The sequence below is a fragment of the Ambystoma mexicanum genome, chromosome 9 (genome assembly GCF_040938575.1).
Source record: "Ambystoma mexicanum isolate Mex_15411 chromosome 9, UKY_AmexF1_1, whole genome shotgun sequence".
Taxonomy (NCBI): domain Eukaryota; kingdom Metazoa; phylum Chordata; class Amphibia; order Caudata; family Ambystomatidae; genus Ambystoma; species Ambystoma mexicanum.
Window position 1 is genome coordinate 836015876 of NC_090931.1, and position 20423 is coordinate 836036298.

General features: G+C 49.2%; 1 protein-coding gene across 21 annotated transcripts in view; it reads left to right on the forward strand.

Moving 5' to 3' along the window:
• Window positions 1-20423, forward strand: part of UNC80 (unc-80 homolog, NALCN channel complex subunit) — a 3486058-nt gene that overhangs the window by 2393065 nt on the left and 1072570 nt on the right. For all 21 annotated transcript variants that reach the window (XM_069615884.1, XM_069615886.1, XM_069615890.1 and 18 more), the window contains one exon: window positions 15511-15649. In XM_069615884.1, coding sequence (XP_069471985.1) covers window positions 15511-15649 — 139 coding nt within the window. The remainder of the gene's footprint in view (window positions 1-15510; window positions 15650-20423) is intronic.

Genomic DNA, 20423 nt, shown 5'->3' on the forward strand with positions numbered 1-20423 from the left:
GCAATCCTTGCCACCACCCTCTCCAAACACCAAGCCAGGGGTGCACGATGGCGAGCAACCCACCCTAAGACCACACATCCCATAAACCCCACCGCCGACCTGCCATCAGTGCCCACTATGCCCACTCCCGCCCTCCTTACTATCATATCTAGCACACCCGACCCTCCATTCGCCCAACCCCCTCCTTGCCCCCATACCCCTACCACTTTCACCGGCCGACCGCACCATTTCCCATCCCTAAAAACCGCACGCCTTGCACTAGCAAGAACCGAAGCCGCTTCCCTCTCCCCCTCTGACCCCCCTACCCTCTCTCACACACCAGTTACAGCAAAGAAACTAAAGAGGAAACACTCCTGGTCCCCCTCAACCTCTCAGCTCTCGTCGCCTCCCCTATCTCGACCCTGCACCTCTCTCCCACACTCTCCTCCTTCCCCCGTGGCCTCTCCTTTCCTGAAACCCCTCTCCCTCGATTTCTCCTCGACTGCAACTGAAACTCCCAAACGCCCACTCCCCTTCCCCAAATCCCCCACCCCGAACCCGATCAACCTATCACAAGCAACCACCCAACCACGCCCGAAGCCTAAATACTTCTTTACTCGCCCACTTTTCCCTAGCATCACCAACCTTAACCCCCTCCCTCCAGCCTCTCCGCCCCCCCCCACCCAAGCACCAAACCCAACCCTGCCTGCAGATGTAAACTGAATCCTTTTTAACGCGCGTTCTGTAGCTAAAAACAGACACTGCATCTTTGACCTCCTCACCTCTGTCAAACCGGACCTAGTTTTCATCACTGAAACCTGGTTCTCTGATGACTTCGGCCCAATCGCTAATGAAGCCTTTCCACCCGACTATTGCCTCATCCCACTGAACCGTCCGTCCAGAGGAGGGGGGATAGCATTCGTCTTCAAATCTCACTTCCGTGCCACAATCATGGACAACCAAACCTCCATTCCATCCTGTGAATCGCTCCTCGTCAAACTATCCCTCTCCCCGTCGCTCTCACACAGCTTCCTAATAATCTACAGGCCTCCTGGCTACGATAGTCATTTCGCAAACAACCTTTGTGACTCCATCGCCTCCCTCCAAATCAATCATCCCAACCTCACCCTCCTTGGAGACTTCAACATATGGCTCGACAACCCCACCAACCCTATGACCCACGCCCTGTTTGACGGTCTAGATGCAATTAACCTCCAACCCCACATAAACGGCCCGACTCACTTTAAAGGACACACTCTCGATGCCATCTTTAGCTCCAATACCCTGATTCACCTAAAGCCCCCCACCCCTATCATCTGGTCCGATCATTTTACTCTCTCGTTCACCATCCACTCTCCCAGCCCCCTTCCCATACGCACATCTGAGCCTCCGAACCTACGCATGTGCTGGAAAAAACTAAAATTCTCCAGCATTGGATCTTTCATGGATTCACATGCTTTGAATATTCCCCGTCGTCAGGCTGGGAATCCCCGGTACATTATATAGACCCTTTCCCGTAGGAAAACTTTTTCGACGCTTATGCGTCCTATCCACCTCGTTTTGTATCATGCGTGCCCGTGCCGTCAGGACGTCATGATATAAATACAGGCCCCGCCCCCGCGCTCCCTCAGATTTCAACCGTCTTTCAAAGCAGTGGGATCTTCGTGTTAATCCCCCCTGAGGTCTTACTGCAGCCAGACACGGCCTGCTCGGCGGAAGGGGAAGGTGACATGGTTCTGCAGCCATTGGATTTAGGCTTACGGCCTTCCACGTCGACGACGACGGCGACGAGTGCGAGCGGGGGTATGGTACCTATATCATCCACGTTGCTGAACCCCCAGACAGTTTTGTCTCTGGATGTGCTTAATACTCTTCAGAAGCTACTACAGCGGCTGGATACCCAGTTCCCTCAACCTGGGACGTCATCGTCACTTCTGTCTGTACCTTCCGTCGACGAGCAAACTTGTACGGCTCGCTCGTCGACGAATCACCCATCGGCTCCCCAGGCGGTAAAAGATCGTCCTCGAGCTCAGGAGGAGGGTGAGTTGTCGGAGTCCGACTCTATACATGATGACTCTGGGTCAGACATCTCCCTGTCACCGTCGAGGGACCCGACATGGAATTCGGATGTAGAATTGGAGTCTACGAGGAGCCAGACACAGCCATCTCCCCCTGATGATGTGGGAGCCTTCCATGCAATGATGGGGAAAGCGTGTTCCGAATTCGGCTTGATTCCTGAGGAGCAGAGGAAAGACTGTTTCCTTTTTGACCATATGGGTCAAAGGAGAAAATCGGTATTTGCCATCCCAATCCTTGACCACGTGTGGCAAGAAGGTCTCAAAACGATGCGCCATCCGTTCTCGGAACCAGCCATAAAGGGACGGATCGAGAAAAAGTTTAAAGCTCCGGAGTCCACTCCAAAATGTCTAACATCACAGCCTTTGTCTGACTCGGTGGTGTCGGCGGCAGCAGCTAGGAAGGCCAGGGTCCAGCAAAAATGTTCAACGCCACCGGAAAGCGAGGCTAGGAGGCAGGACGCATTTGGAAAGAAGGTGCTCTCGGTCGGAGCGACGACAGTAAGAGCAGCCAATTCCTTAGCGATCGTGTCACGATATGATAGGGAAATGTGGCACAAATTAGCCCCTATCCTAGAACACCTGCCAGACGAACACCGAAAAGCAGCTATGTTACTGGTGCGGGACGGCGAGGAGGCCTCGAACCACGCTATTAATATCGCAGTGGACCTAGCAGAGTCTGGTTTCAAACAAATCAACCATGGAGTAGTGCTTCGTCGACAAGCGTGGCTCAAATGTACTACTTTCCGTCCTGAAGTACAGTACAAAGTCCTGGACATGCCATGCGAAGGGGAGCACCTGTTTGGCGAAAAGGTTGATGAAGCGCTGAAAGGGATGAAAGAAGACACGGATACTGCTAGGTCCCTCGGCGCCCTTCAAACGGGTAGAAATTTTCGCTCTTTTCGCCCTTTCAGAGGTGCTTCTGGAAACTCCCGCTTTGGAGCCTCGAGGGACCGTGGATTTAACAGGCCCTCGTACTCTTCACAAGGGTTCAGACGAGCGTCCCAGTCGGCACGTGGAAGCAGGGACTATCAAGCCTCCAGGCGGCGAGGCTCAGGTCCGTCGTCAACGAAGAACAAGCAAACCAGCAACCAATGACGGCCTTCGGAACGTCCTGGGGGGTCGAGTCTCTCATCACTTCGACCGATGGAAATGCATCACCAAAGATCGATGGGTCCTAGACACGATTCGCATGGGTCATGCGCTGCAATTCAAAGACAAGCCTCCGCGTCTTCCTCCTTTATTCTCGACACAGCCCCACCTCCAAATCCTACGACAAGAGGCGGAGCTTATGTTGCGAAAAGGGGCGGTAGAGAGAGTTCCTGTGGCACAGGAAGGCCAAGGAGTTTATTCCAGGTTCTTTGTTGTCAAAAAGCCAAACGGCAAATGGAGGCCCATTCTCGACCTGAGGGTACTCAACAAGTGGCTAAAGAGCCAAAAATTCAAAATGCTAAAACTCCAAGAGGTTATCAGATCGGTGCAACCCATGGACTATCTCTCTCTTCACTAGACCTTCAGGATGCTTATTTTCACATCCCAATACGCCCACGACACAGGAGATATTTAAGATTCGTCGTCGGGAGAAAGCATTTTCAGTTCAAGGTCCTCCCGTTCGGGCTCAAGTCCTCCCCCAGGACGTTCACCAAGTGCTTGGCCCCTATAGCGGCCCATTTAAGGAAGGATGGTCATCATGTCTATCCATATCTAGACGACTGGCTAATCAGAGGGTCATCCAAGGAACAAACACGAGACAGTCTACGAGCCACAATGTCCATCTTACAGGAACTGGGCTTCGCAATAAACTTCAACAAGTCCTCAGTAGAGCCTTCGAGGACCTTGGTCTTTCTAGGAGCGGAGTTTCATACGCACACAAGCCTGGTGAAACCATCCAGCGAAAGAATTCAGAAACTTCAAAACAAGGCGTCGGAATGGAGCGGCGGGACCAGAGTCTCTGTGCGCAAGTACATGTCCCTGCTAGGGACCATGTCGTCCTGCATTCCGTTAATAAACAACTGCCGTCTGTTTATGAGGCCTTGCCAGGAATTTCTAGCGGACCGTTGGGCACAGAGCAGAGGTCGCTGGTCCGACAGACTGGTCGTCGACGAACAACTAGTTCAAGCACTCGGCTGGTGGAAAGTGTCTACTCACCTAACGAGAGGGATGCCTCTACTGGAACCAGAGTTCCAAAAGACGGTGGTGACGGATGCATCGCTGAGCGGATGGGGAGCTCATCTGGATATGTTACAGGTACAAGGCCAGTGGTCTTTGCAGGAGTCCTCCCTGCATATCAACCTGCTAGAACTGAGAGCAGTGCGATGGGCTCTGAAGTCTTTTCTTCCGCAACTGAGGGACTCGGTGGTGCGTGTCATGACGGACAACACCACTACGATGTTCTACTTGAGGAAACAAGGAGGGACACGTTCCAGGTCCCTATCGACAGAGGCACAGAAAATCTGGCATTGGGCCCTTCAACACAACATACAAATCTTAGCATTTCACCTACCAGGAGTGAAAAACGTGGAAGCCGATGCCCTCAGCAGAGAAATGAACGAAGTTCACGAATGGGTGCTGAACGACCAACAACTTCAACAAGTATTCAAGGAATGGGGACACCCTTCCATAGACCTGTTTGCAACGAAGAACAACAAGAAATGCCATCAGTACGCAAGCAGATGGCCTCAGCAGGGCTCACTGGGGGATGCGTTCTCATTCCCATGGACGAACAAATTCCTGTACGCATTTCCTCCTTTTCCCCTTGTCAGGAGGACGTTGCAATGGATCCTCAGGTACCCATGTCGGGTAATTCTGGTGGCCCCATACTGGGCCAGACAAGTGTGGTTTTCAGACCTACTACACTTAGCGGCGGCGGAACCGATGAGATTCCAGAAGACCCCCGACCTTCTGTCTCGACAGGAGGGTGTCGTTTGGCATCACGACCCGGACAGCCTCAAGTTGACGGCCTGGCTCCTGACTTCGCCGAATTTGGTCGGCTAACGATTCCGGAGGACTGTCGACGTATCCTGCAAGCGGCAAGAGCACCTTCCACAAACGCCTCATACGCGTACAAATGGAAAAGGTTCTGTCAATGGTGTGAGGATCAACCAGGTTTGGCCCCGCAATCGATTAGGCCGGAACAGCTCCTTCCATACTTGCTGTTATTAGCTCAAATGGGCCTGTCGGTGTCGTCAATAAAAGTACACCTAGCAGCCATTTCCAGGTTTACTCGTCGACGGCACTCGGCACCATTGTTCAGCGACCGCCTGATTAAGCACTTCCTTAAAGGCCTCTTTCGGAGTTTCCCTCCAGAGAAGAAATTTCCACCGGAGTGGAGCCTCAATCTGATCTTAACGTCTCTTATGAAACCTCCGTTTGAGCCAATGTCATCATCGTCTCTGAAGTTTCTGTCGTGGAAATTGGCCTTCCTGGTGGCCATCACTTCAGCCCGACGTATCTCAGAAGTTCAGGCTCTAATGGTGGACCCACCATACTTACGATTTTTCAAGACCAAGGTAGTCCTAGCCACTAACCCACAGTTCATACCAAAAGCTCCTTCGGTGTTTCATAAACACTCTTCTATCGTGTTGCCTACGTTTTTTCCGGAGCCATGCTCGGGAGCGGAGCGCATGCTACACACATTGGATGTAAAAAGGGCTCTCAAGTTTTATCTTCATCGTACGCAACCGTTCAGAGAAACGAGACAGCTGTTTGTGGCCTATGGGTTGGGTGCTAGAGGAAAAGCCATTTCAAAGCAAGGACTTTCAAGATGGGTGTCATCTACCATCTCGTACTGCCATTCCAAGGCAGGGAAGCCTCTTCTACGACGGCCAAGAGCTCATTCAACTAGAGCAGCGGCATCGTCGACGGCACTGTGGGCCGGAGTCCCTCTAGGGGACATCTGCATGGCGGCTACCTGGGCGACTACACACACCTTTACCCGCCATTACTGCCTGTCGCAGCAACATGCCGAAGACACCCGGATGGGACAGGCGGTGCTTCGACACCTATTCCAGTAAGGTAAGCCCCGGCTGCGGGGTGGCATCCTGTGGAATTTATGACTGTATGTGGTCCGTTTTTTCCCTATGTAAACTATTACTGATGTATACATAATCTTAGGGAACGGCCTTTTGCGAAGAATGTATAGGGGTTTGCATGCACACCTCCTCTTGGGGGTAGTACTGCTATGTAATCTATTCAAAGCATGTGAATCCATGAAAGATCCAATGCTGGAGAAGGGAATAGTTTCTTACCTGTAACTCCATTTCTCCAGCATTGGTATCTTTCATGGATTCACATGCGCCCACCTGCCTCCCCTGATCATGCAAACCGGTTCCCCCACTACTTTGGGGGCCGAAATCTGAGGGAGCGCGGGGGCGGGGCCTGTATTTATATCATGACGTCCTGACGGCACGGGCACGCATGATACAAAACGAGGTGGATAGGACGCATAAGCGTCGAAAAAGTTTTCCTACGGGAAAGGGTCTATATAATGTACCGGGGATTCCCAGCCTGACGACGGGGAATATTCAAAGCATGTGAATCCATGAAAGATACCAATGCTGGAGAAATGGAGTTACAGGTAAGAAACTATTCCCATCACCCCTGACCTAGCCGAGGCACTCCTCCAGTCTCGACCACCTACCTACCGTCCCCACAACCATCTAACGCCTGAAGCCTTTGACTCATGGCTCAATGCATCGCTGACACGACTCACTCCCCTGTGCAAACCATCATCACGCCTTGGCCCTTTTCCCAGATGGTTCACTCCTGAGTTAAAAACCACTAAATGGCATTACAAATACCTCGAACGCAATTGGCGGAAAGAGAAAACCCAAGAGAGCAAGACCACCTTGGCCCGACAATTGTATAAGTACAAGGCCGAAATCCGGAAAGCAAAAAAAGCCCACTACAACACCCGAATCCTAAACTCCAAAAACCCAAGCAAAGAACTCCACAAAATCATCTCAGAATTCACCAATCCAGCTTGTAACACAACCATCCCGACCCCGTCACAATCACTGTGTGATTCACTCTCCCTCCACTTTTACACCACGGCTATCGAAAGGACTAAAACTCTAAACACCAAATTGGCTCTCCTACAACCAACTGACACTCAGCCGCCCGCACCGGCCAGCCCCTCACCTGCGACCTCAACGCAACCAACGTTCGAATCCTTTAGTCCATTATCACCAGAGCAATTTCTCAAACTTCTATCTGCCCGCAAACCATCTGGATCGCCACTAGACCCTTGCCCAGCTAAAACTCTTAAAGGAATTTTTGCCTCTACCTGCGCAGGGGAGCACGCAAGATCTATCATAAACGACTCCCTCTCCTCCGGTATATTTCCCGAGACATTCAAAATGGTATACGTCAAACCTCTAATAAAAAAATCTTCGCTCGACCCTAACGACGTCAAAAACTACCGCCCAATCTCAAACACCAGGTTCCTTGCCAAACTCATTGACCGAACCGTCTACTCCCAACTAAATGCCTTTGTCGAAGCCAATAACCTCCTAGACCCTGCTCAATCAGGTTTCAGATCACGTCACGGAACCGAAACCACCCTAACGTCGATCTGGGATGACCTCAAAATGACAGCAGACGCCGCAGGATGCGCAGCACTAATCCTCCTTGACCTATCCGCTGCCTTTGACACGATCAATCACTCAATCCTCCTAGACCGCCTCCACTCCCTAGGAATCCGTGGAACCGCTCTTAAATGGATAGCCTCTTTCCTCAAAGACAGGCACCAAATAACTACACTCTCCAGCTTTACCTCCCAAGCTCGACCAGTCGACACGGGAGTCCCTCAAGGAGCATGTCTATCTGCCCTGCTGTTCAATCTCTACCTGATCACCCTCCCGCCAATAATTCGCTCACACAACATCATATGTTACAACTACGCTGACGACACCCAACTAATCTTAAAATTCCTGAACTCGAAGCCCAACTCCCGACCCGACCTGGCAGCCTGCCTCCTTAACATTGACCGCTGGATGACCCAAAGCCACCTCCTGCTAAACCCCGCCAAAACAGAAATCATGGTGTGCGGCAACTCCGATCTTCTTCCGCACCCTCTTCCCTGGCCACCCGCCATGGGCAACTCACCGACACCCTCCAACACAGTGAAAAATCTTGGTTGCACCCTAGACTCCGGCCTAACACTCTCGCGCCAAGTCAATAATGTCTCAAAGTCCTGCCACTACCACCTTAAAACCCTCAGGCGCATCTTTCCATACCTCTCATTTCCGAACAGAGTCTCTGCCGTCCAATCAATCGTTATATCCAGACTGGACTACGGAAACCCCCTATACCTCGGAATCCATGCCTACCAGCTGAACAAACTCCAAAGAGCACAAAACGCGGCAGCCAAAATGCTGCTTGAGCTAGGTCCAAGAGACCACGTATCCCCAGCCCTCAAGACACTGCACTGGCTTCCAGTAGCCCGTAGGGTGGCTTTCAAAACCTTATGCCTCACCCATCGAGCACTGCATAAAACTGGACCTCAATATCTTCAAGAAAAACTAATACCATATCATCCCTCTCGCACCCTAAGATCAAGCTCAGCCGGCCTCCTAACTATTCCTAAGACAAACTCAATCAGGATAGGCGGAACATCATTCTCAGCCCAAGCTCCAACCCTGTGGAACTCGCTCCCACCCCACATCCGCCTAACTGAGGACTTAACGTCCTTCCGCAAACTACTGAAAACCTGGCTCTTCTCCTAAAACCAACCGGCTTCCAAACTAGCACCATCACACCGACCTATTGAGGGGAAGAGTGTCGAGGGCGGATGAGTGTCGAGGGCGGATGAGTGTCGAGGGCGGATGAGTGTTGAGAGCGGATGAGTGCTGAGAGCGGATGAGTGTTGAGAGCGGACGAGTGCTGAGGGCGGACGAGTGTTGAGGGCGGACGAGTGTTGAGTGCGGACGAGTGTTGAAGGCGGACGAGTGTTGAGGGCGGACGAGTGTTGAGGGCGGACGAGTGTTGAGGGCCCATGAGTGTTGAGGGCCCATGAGTGTTGAGGGCCCATGAGTGTTGAGGGCCCATGAGTGTTGAGGGCCCATGAGTGTGGACGGCGGCCGGATGTGGAGAGCGGCCGGGTGTGGAGGGCGGCCGGGTGTGGAGGGCGCCCAGGTGTGGAGGGCGGCCTGGTGTGGAGGACGGCCGGGTGTAGTGAGTGAAGACATGTGTGGAGAGAAGACGTGTGTGGAGAGAAGACGTGTGTGGAGAGAAGACGTGTGTGGAGAGAAGACCTGTGTGGCGAGAGGACGTGTTGTGGCGAGAGGACGCGTTGTGACAAGAGGACGTGTGTAGCGAGAAGACATGTATGGCGAGAGGACGTGGGTGGCGAGAGGGCGTGGGTGGCGAGAGGACGTGGGTGGAGAGAGGACATGTGGTGGCAAAAGGACGTGTTGTGGCGAGAGGACGTGTTGTGGCGAGAGGACGTGTTGTGGCGAGAGGACGTGTGTGGCGAAACGACATGTGTAGCGAGAGGACGTGTGTGGCGAGAAGACGGGTGGAGGGCCGACGAATGTGCAGAACGGACGAATCGCTTAACTGCATGAAGTCCATATTATACCTAGAATGCATGGATCCTTTAAAAGATCATACCTCATATCACACCCCACGCTTACTCTCTCCTTACACCACCACCCAACTAGAACACAGAGATACTATGACACCATTCGGTATAACTGTTCTCATATCAACATCTGACGCCGCTCACTCCACATCACTCTATGTAATCACTGCTGGTCTCGCACCCCCAGCCAGGCGTTCTCCTCAGGCCTTACGCTGCCACTCTCGGTCTGGATAATTCCTGCCAGATTCGAATACATACTCCTGACCTCTCAGCCACCACACCTACCGCTATGAAGCAGCTTCCACAGGAAATTTCGCACCAGCTGCACACATACCAGATGCGCACTCGCACCTATTGGACCCTCTCTCCTCCCTCTACTGACTAGAACTTCGGTTCCCAAGGGCGTTCAACCTACCAGCGCCTTCAGACCATACCAATGGTATATAAGGCGCTATATAAGTGCAAAATAACATAACATAACATAACATAACATTCTGTCTCTCTAGCAGACCCTGTCATGACCTTGTGAAAAAAGCCTTTGTTCAATGCCGGCAGTCGATGCGAAGCTGACAAAGAAGTATAAGCTGGCGAGAGGTGAATTTCCGTTCTTGACGTGCCACCCGAACGCCAAAGGACTTGTGGTGCAAGTCGTGACGGTTGCGTCTAGGCCTTTGATGTCTAACCGGCCCACTGTTATAGAGAGTCGACGAAAGTCGACGCGTTGGCAAAGAAAGTATTTGCCTCTGGGAGCATGGTGCTTAAAGTCATGAATGCCTACTGTGCCTTTGCGAAGTTCTTGCATGTCCTATGGAATACCATCTTGGAGGAATCCTCCCATTTCCTGGTAGCAGAGGAATGATTTCTTGGAGGGCATAGGTGATGGTAAGGAGATGGCCTGTCATGCGCTCCAAACTGGATTGGACACTGCAGACTGTGAGGGCTGTGCCATGTGCACATAGACCATCCTGCACTGGTCAGCCTACCTGAAGGGCTCGGTGTTAGCCCCGAATGCCCAGTCGAAGCTGCTCGATCTGGCCTTCAACAGAGAGCGTTTATTTTGCACCAAAGTCGATGAGTCTCTCGAAAAGTTCAAAAACTCTAAGCTGACTGCTACATCACTGTGGTTGGCTGTGCAGCAGCAGCCTCCAAGGCAGAATTTTGCCTTTGGATCAAGAGGTCGGGTTTACAGGTGTTGGTACTCCACCTTTCCAAGAAGGACGCAACTCCCTCAGGGCAAGCAGGGTCCACTTAGATTCCCACCGCCAGGGAGAGGCAGAGGAGGGTCGAGGCAGACTACTCCTGCTGCCGTGTCGACAGCAACCGCGCCTCAAAAACCTCTTAGAGGTCTCTCCCCATATGTCTCCCGTTGGAGGGAGAGTCTTTGGGTTCTTGGGCAAATGGAAGGAGATCACTTCCGATGCCTAGGACATTCAGTTGGTCGAGTTGGGCTTTTGCCTACCATTTGTGAAACTACCACCCAACAGACCTTCACCATCCTCCCGACAACCGGAATGGGACCTCCAGGAGGAGCTGCAAGCCCTTCTTTTGAACAGAGCAGTAGAGGAACTGCCAGCTGAAGAAAAAGGCTTGGGCTGGTATTCTCAATACTTCCTGGTCCCCAAGAAGAGGGGAGTACGCCATCCCATTCTGGGCCTCAGAGACTTGAAAAAGTTCCTAAGGAAAGACAAACCCAGGATGGTGACATTTAGGGAAATTACCCAGGCCATCTCTTTCTAAGACTGGATGGTGTCGTTGGACCTTCAGGATGCCTATTTTCACATGTATATCTACAGAAGCACAGACGGTTCCTTGAGTTTCATCGTCGGTGATGCACATTACCAGTTCAAGGTGCACCCGTTTGACTTCACTTCCATACTCAGGGTCTTTAGCAAGCTGATGGCAGTAGTAGCAGCCCATCTCAGGAGAGCCGACATCTTTGTGTTCCCATACTTGTACGATTGGCTGATCTGTGCTCGTCGCAGGAACAATTTTTGAGGCACCTGGACTCTGCTGCATGACTTGGGTTTCTCCCTGAATTTACAGAAATCACAGATAACACCAGCACAGAGGCTCCAGTTTATTGGAGCAGTCTTGTACACCCGGCAAGGGAAGGCTATTACTCCCAAGGAGAGAAGCACCAAAGTGGCAAAGATGGTCAGTCTCTTCCAGAATTCCAGCAGTCTACCGGCATCTGTTTTCCTGAGCCTCATATCATCTTGTATGATTCGTGTGCCGCAGGTGAAACCCCGGATGAGATCCCTGCAGTGACTTCTCAGGAGCCAGTGATCGCAGTATTTTGGCGAGAAGTCGGATGCCCTCCAGGTGTTGGGACATGTGGTCAAAGACCTGACCTGATGGAGTGACAGGTCAAACATGTTGGCAGGAGAATCTTTCTGGGCGCCATGTCCGGGTGCACAAATGTTGCCATATCAATCTGCTGGAGCTGCAAGCAGTCAGACTAGTGCTGACGTCTGTTGCGCCTTATCTGCAGGGGTGGCATGCCTTAGTTTCCTAGTTCTCGTGGACAACACAGTGACCATGCACTACCTCAACAAGCAGGGAGGCGTGACATCACGTCCCGTGTGCAGGGACACCATGCAGCAATGGTTCTGGATACTGGGGAACTGCTCAGCCTATGCAGCTCATCTGGCACGGGTGGAGAATTGGCTAGCGGATGCTTTGAGCAGGCAGAGATCGGTCTCCCACGAGTAGGAGCTATACCTTGGAGGTCATTGCAGAGACCTTTACTTGGTGGGGCACCCTGACAGTGGACCTGTTTGCGACGAAGAACAGCATGAAATGCAAGCAGTTCTGTTTGAGGGAATTTACCCCCAGGGGGGCATTGGGGGATGCATTTCTGGTGGAGTATGTCTTCGACCTCCATTATGTGTTCCCACTGTTACTGGTCATCCCTTGGGTTCTCAGGAGGTTGCAGAGATTCAGGGCTTACCTGATCTGGATCGCCCAAGACTTGGCGAGGAGGACGTGGTACCCAGATGTTCTGGAACTGGCCATATGCCCACCTCTCTGGCTCATTAGGCAATGTGCTTCACCTGAACCCAGGCCCTCTCAATGCATGCTTGGCTCTTGAGAGGTTGAGGTACAGGGACTGTGACTTCAACAAGGAGGTGCTAGAGTTGTTGTTGGCTGCACGTAGTCCGCCCACTACGTCCCTGTACGCATGCAGATCGAGAATGTTCGTGGCCAGGTGCAAGGTGAAGGGAGTGGACACGCTGTTGTTTCCCACCTCCTCAGTGATGGAGTTACTGTTGGCCTTAGCCAAATCAGGCCGCCAAGTGGTCACGGTAAAGGGGTATCTGATGGCCCTTTCTTTGTTTAAAAGATTGCAAGAGCAAGGTGCATTTTTTACCATTCCAGTGGTGGCCCGGATCCTGAAGGGACTGGTTAATTCTTTGCCTCCATCGCCTTTGTGGCCCTTGATTGGGATTTGAACATGGTTCACACTTTTTTATTGGCGGCTCTGTTTGAGCCTTTGCATTCTTCCTCCATCAGACTTCTTATTTTAAAGATCGCTTTTTTGGTGGCGATTACAAGTGAATTGCAGGCGCTCTCTTGCAAGCCCCCCTTCTTGAAGTTTTTCCAAAGAGAAGGTATTCCTGAAAGTGTGCCTGAAGTGTTTACAGAAAGTGGTGCCAGAATTCCACTTGAGCCAGAATATAGATCTCCCTGAGTTTTACCCTCCACACCATCCATCTAAGGATGAGGAGATGCTTCACTGATTGGATGCCAAGAGTGTGCTGAGTTTTTACCTGGCCAAAACAGGCTCTTTCAAGAAGGATGGCCAACTGTTCATTGCGTTCTCGCAATCCAGGTTGGGGCGAGCTGTTTCCAAACAGACTTATCTATTGGTCGATAGTACTGTGCATTCCAGAGTGTTACCAGAACGCAGGTAAGGAGGTTGCGTGAGGGCTTAAGGCCCACTCTGCCAGCACGGTTGCAGCCTCCTTGGCCCTTCATAGGGGAGTGCCAGCTAGAGATATTTGTCACGTTGCAACGTCTCTTCTTTGCATACGTTTGCCAAACATTACAGCCTAGAAATTGCCTGGGTGGCCAATGCTTACTTTAGTAGAATGGTTCCCCAGAGTTTCTTGGTGTGATTTCAAACCCTCTGTCAGCTTGGACACTGCTTTGGAACTCTATCAAGACAAGGAATCTGTGGGAGAATGCAATCCATTGAAGGAGAAATTACTTGCCAGTAATGTTCTTTCTATGGATTCTTCTCCCACAGATTCCTCATAACCCTCCCGACCTACCCCGGTCAGAAGTTCATGGGTCTCAATTGCAGTCTGTTGTCATGGTTCTGTGTGTCGGTGACATGAGGAAGAGTTTTATTTAATGATGCAACTTCTGCTTGTTTAAAAACAATAATAATGCAAGCCACAGGTTGTTTACTACTGTTGTTTTGTTTTGATTAAATTGCCCTTCCCCATTGATGCATGCTCTCTCTCGCAGGCTTAGCCCGGGAGCAAAATGTGGGGAACTGAGTTAAGGGGGCGTGGGGCATCCCTTTAGTACAGCGATCAACGTCACATCTGTTGTCAAGGAGTGGCGCTGCTGAATACGAGGGAGTCGTTCAGAGACTATGTCGAGCAGCACTGCGTCCCCTGTCAAAGTTTTGCAAGCAGCTGACTCGGAATGAATATCTATCTGTGGGAGAAGAATCCATAGAAAGAGCATTACTGCTAAGTCATTTCTCCTTTTATGAATTTACTGTTATTGTTTTATACATGCTTTGGACTTTTTTGGCAAATATAGTTTTAGCTTCTTTGCATGTTTTCTGTATTCTTTTGCATATCTTGTATACATGTTATGCTGATGTATTTCTTTATTTTAGTGAGCTCTTCTATTATTGTATTTGGAATTATGTTGATGTACTTATATTTTATTAACTTTATATGTTGTATGTACAAAAAGCTTTTATTTACTTGTTTTGGACTATTTAAAAATAAAAAAAATAAAAAAATATATATATCTTTTTGCTCGTTGTGCTTTAAAAAATACAAGCCATACAATTGCTGTTGGGGCATAGCCAACGTGGCTTAAGTTTCTGGCTGTCAGGGACAGGAAGGAGAAGTATTTGAAGTGATCAGCATTTGGAAAAGCTTTCTTTTCGACCCTGAATTTACCATTCATTCATTCATTCATGTGTGTCTGCTTCGTTGTGAGAAAGGTAATTCAGCTACTGTTTTTAACTTTAGACAAGTTCCTCTTTGAATACTCTCTCTGGGATGCTTTCAAAAAGTTTCCTTAAATAGACTTTGATCCTGCTCTGATTCCAGTTTATCTGACCTAACAATATAAATCTTTGTGTACATGGATATATATAATTGTACATGGATGACTATCAAGTACTGGGAAATATTCCACCAAGGGGTTCAGAGTCATAGCTATCGACAATGAGAGTGAAGCTCCAGTTATCTATGATCTGACTGGACCGAGGGTAGAATATTTGCCCTTGGTACATAGTCACCCATGTACAATTTCATGTAGCTACCAGTTTCTTCCAAGTTTCGAAGAAAGGTAGGATCTTTTACTCTGACAGATAGCTCATTCCTATTTTCAGTGCAGGCTGGCTGGAAGCAGGCTGTAGGTTCTGTTAGGAGTCAGCTGATGCAGCATGACAAAGGACCCGACAAGCATTTTGTTTTCAGGGACTAAGGTGCAAGGTAGGGGCACAGGTGTGTGACATCAACATAGTGAAATATGACTTTAATATTTAGTGTGGTGATTTCATAACAGGAAGATATTACTTTTCAGTTAGACTATATATATTAATAGGATTCACTGGAATCCATATCCAATAAATGTTGGACTACAAACGGCAAGTCGTTGACTTACTTTATCATTTCACAGGATGCGGGAAGCAATGGACCAAGCAAGGGTGTATCGGCACAGTGTCTCTTTGATCTACTACAATCCCTGGAAGGAGACACCCCTGATATTCTCGATATATTGGAACTTGTGAAAGCTGGGAGGCCACTCAAATCACTGGGTAACAGCAATGATTTCTGGTCATGTCGTTTTTAAAGATTTCTGTGTCTTCTTCCTTTACCTAATGTTTTACACACATTTGAAAATGAACTAAGGTTAATAATTTGATTTGTATTAACCCCAACACTTCTTCCACATGGGATAATAATTTGTAATCATACATTCTAGAATATCACATGATTAGAATTCAGGAACATATTGTGCCAAGGGAAAATTACTTTGAAATAAAGCCACATTTTACATAAGTCATTCATTTATCTGAATTTTCTTTTTCTTTTTCTGCTCTTGCTGACTTCCACCAAACCTCATTTCACGTACACTTACCATGCTTCCTTCCCACCACACTAGAGGATGCATTACTGGAAGGGCCTAATCATGAATAAGCTTGGTGATATTTTTACTATTTTTCCATGGACTTACTCCCTATTTCATTTCTGGCTACTACTATTGGGTCTGGAGGCTTTAACGTTCAATTACAAGTGGTGAAAAACCAGTGTTAATCCCCATTTTTGGAGACCATTGGACTTAATTGAAATTTGTGGATTTACTGCTATTCCTCAGCTGTAACTCCAATGATTTTTTTGGAGTTAAACTGGAGGATTTACCTCCAACATATTAGTGCACTTAAAAATCGTGCAATTTTTCTTTGCAGGTAAAGAGGAGGAGTTACCACAAGCACTTCACCTCCAAACTCAGAGTTCAGTGATGCAGGAAAGCTGCAGTAATTCCATTACTGCCATGTCACCACACATTTTTTTCTGTACCGCCAAACTTGTAATTAGGCTGTATCTTTTCCTATTTCTCTCCCTTTTCAACCCACCCACCCAAAATACCAACAGATGCAGTGTTCTCTGTCTCCCTGTCAATACAGAAAAGTGCTCTCATTTCTCACACCTTTCCTTTTGGTGCAGAATGGCCTGTAATGTTAATCCATAAATTTCCCAAAGAGGCCAAAATGAGTTGACAAATATCGGCCACATGTTGCACTGCTATGATATGATATGATATATGATATGATATGATATGGCATTTGTAACGCGCCTATACACAAGTGTTTCAAGGCGCGACGAGGCAGGGGGGGAACAAGGGGAGACAGACACGATCCTACTAGGCCAGGTGTCATTCAGATCGCGCAAGTGCAAAGGGTAGAGGGGAAGGGAAAAGTGCAAGGGGGAAAGGGAGAGGGGAAAGTGCAGTATAGGGTTATTAGCATACAGCATACAGGATAAATAACAAGGGCCAGCTGGTGGCAAGTGCGAAGTAAGTACAGACAAGTGCTGGGAAGGGGGGCTGTAGGGATACAGACACAGTCCCGTAGTGCAGGGGTTGCCAGGGAGGCAGTGCAGGGGAGAGTGGCTGGGCCAAGGACCGAGAACAGTGAGTGGCCCAGTTGCAGATTCAGTGCAGTTTCAGTAGTATTAGCAGGGGAGAGGTGGAGAGAAAGCGGAGGCAAAGAGGAAGGTTTTGAGGTGCTTCTGGAACCGGAGATGGTTCTCCTCAAGTTTCAGGGAGGCAGGAAGGCTGTTCCAGAGGGAGGCCCCTGCAGCGGAGAGAGATCTGCCCCCAACTCGTTGTTTGGAGAAGCGGTTGACCCTGAGGGAGTTGGAGGCGGATGAGCGAAGACCTCGAGAAGGAAGATATTTAGGAAGAGAGAGTTGAAGGTATTTTGGCCAAAGGCCCCGGACGGCCTTGTGGACAATGCAGAGGGTTTTGAACTTGATCCTCGCAGTCACTGGGAGCCAGTGCAGTGATTTCAGTCCTGGAGAGATACGGTCCCTGGGCTTGAGGCCAAGGACAAGTCTCGCAGTCCTGTTCTGGATGAGTTGCAAAGGGCTGAGAGTAGAGGCGGGCAGATTTAGATAGAGGCTGTTACAGTAGTCCAGCTTCGAGAGAACCAGGGCTCTAGAGACAGTGAGCTTCTGGGGGAAGGAGAGGAAAGGTAGGATACCTCTGAGGAGGTGTGGCTGGTAGTGTGACTTCTTAGAGACGTCGGATATGTGAGGAGAGAAGGAGAGTGTGGAGTCGAAGATGACCCCAAGGTTTTTAGCCTTGCAGGTAAGAGCAGGAAGAGGGCCCAGAGAGGCCGGCCAGAGAGCTGCAGGGAAGGAGGGAGTGGGTGTTCTGATGAGTAGAATCTCAGTCTTACTGGCATTAAGGCAGAGGTCGTTGGCGGCACACCATTCCTGGATAGCAGAAAGACTGTCAGAGATGAGGGAAGGAGAAGAGGAGGCCGAGGGTAGCCTGAAAATGAGCTGGGTATCATCCGCATAGCACTGAAAGTTGGGGCAGAGAGCGGCGATGCGGTGGGCGAGAAGTGCCAGATACTGGTTGAACAGCCAGGGAGAGAGGTTACATCCCTGGGGGACACCACAGGTAGAGAAAAAGATGTCAGAGAGGAAAGACCCCAGTTGGACCTGGGAGGGTCGATTGGAGAGGAAAGAGGTCAGCCACGCCAGAGCCTGACCAATGATAGCCAGGTTATCACAGAGAGGGTTGAGCAGGATGGTATGGTTGACAGTATCAAAGGCAGAAGAGAGATCAAGCAAAATGAGAACACATGGAATGTTAGAGTCAAGATTCGAGAGCAGGTCCTCACGGATGTTCAGGAGAGCAGTTTCCGTGCTTCTGGCAGCTCTGAAGCCAGACTGATGGTCATGAAGACTACCAACAGATTCAGCATGGAGATTAAGCTGGGAGATGGCCAGTTTCTCCAGGAGTTTGCCCAGGAAGGGAGTGATAGAGATTGGGCGATAGTTAGCTGGGCAGGAAGGGTCGGAAGAAGGTTTCTTAAGAAGGGGGTGCACAAGGGAGTGCTTGAGAGGGGATGGGAAGACTCCACTGGCGAAGGAGTGATTGCAGAAGTCAGCAAGGGCAGGAGCCAAGGAGTCGATGTGGTCCTTGATAGTCTTGAGGAACAGGGGTGGACCTGTTTTGATGAGACTTTCATAGATTGACCTCGTCAGCAGAAAAAAGGGGAAAGGCAGAGAAGGAGAGAGGAGGGGTGGCTGCAGAAGGGCCAGCGGAAGGGCAGAGAATAGAGGGGGGAGGTGATAGGAGGAGAGGGAGGACAGGATGTCCTGAGTTTTTGAAATGAAGTGAGAGGCTTCACATGTAATTGATTTGCCCCACTGAAGTTGACCTAGAAGCGGCATCCATACTTTTGGGAAGTCGTCCAATTTCTAAACATTCTCCGGTTATAACGGTTTCACCAATTACATCAACAGAACTTACTTCTCTGACTATGTCCAATATAAACAGAGTCCTCACACTTATTTCTCTGTGCTCCCTCTTTTAGACTGGCCCACAGGGGACTTGGGGCAATTTTCACAAAATTACGTTTCGCTTGGAGGCCTCTTTGGTGGAAGCACTGCCTTACATAGAGCTGACTACCTCAGTCCTACTGGTCTTCACTATCTGCTGCTGGGAATTATTTATGTTTGTCCATGAGCATTTCCCATAGAAGCAAATTATGCTTACCTCTCACTCATCCTCACTACTCCACAAACATATGCACTGTAGTCTGAAATATAATCAGGAATGCTGTCAGATAATATTTAATTTGATCTTCTTTGCAATTCACCCTCCATATTTATCTCTCTGAGTTATTACATTGCATTCAAATAAGAACACAACATATACTGCAAGCCGAATAGCAAAGACACTTTTAGGCTAGAACCTAGTAGCTGTTTTCAGATGGGATTCTCCTAAATACTTACTTGAAGCCAAAGTTCGATACACCTCTAATATATATTTATGTATTCACTGAAACAACTTTGTTAAAGGGACGTTATGGCTAAATTGCACCAATAAAAACCTATGAAATTAATTGAAAAAAACGTTCTTAAAGGTAGGTTTTGGTTGATGTAAAAGAAAAATCAAAAATATTTGTCTGTTATTGCATGCAATGCAACCATAACTTGATGCCATTTGTGATGTCACCTTTGATGTCCTAAGTGTTAGTTTTAGCAGTGCATGACGGTGGCGCGAGTTCCAAAACTGGTTAATGGGCCTCATTACAACCCTGGCGTTGGACCATGGTGCTATTAGCACCATGGTCCATGCCGGATTCCGCCATGGCGGATTTACCGCCCCATTCCAAGGTTGGCGGGGCGGTAAATCCCCATTCACCATGGCCCCTTCCCCATTCCCATTTTTGACCTATAGGGCTCAATGGGAATGGGGAAGGCGCTAATTACGGCACCGTAAATTACGGTGCCGTAATTAGCACCAAGGTCCCTTAGCGGGATGGACTTTAACGCCTGCAAAAAGCAGGCGTTAAAGTGGGAATCTGGCGTTAAGGGTTTAACGGCGCTGCAGCCTTTTACGGCGCCGTTAACCCCTTAACGCCAGGGTTTTAATGAGGCCCAATGTCTTTGTTTTTTCAATTTTACCTTGCAACCATAAAGTCCCTTTAAAATGTTTTTTTCAATCAATGAATTTCATTTGTTTTTATCACTGCAACTTAACCATAACGTCCCTTTAACAAAGTTCTTTTAGTGAATTTCATAGGTTTTCATTAGTGCAACTTAACCATAACGTCCCTTTAACGTTTTTCACTGAATTTCAATGGTTTTCATAAGTGAAAATGTTTCTTCATACTACAACACTGTATTGAAGTCATTAATGGTTCCTCTTTTAACGTATATATGAAAGGACTATAAACCTTTAACAAACATATTTTTTGAGGCGCATTCTGATGTGTGTCATTTTCAGCAGCGCATTCTTGAGATGCAAGTCACAGTTGAATTGCCTAAGTCATGAGCCTTGACCATAAC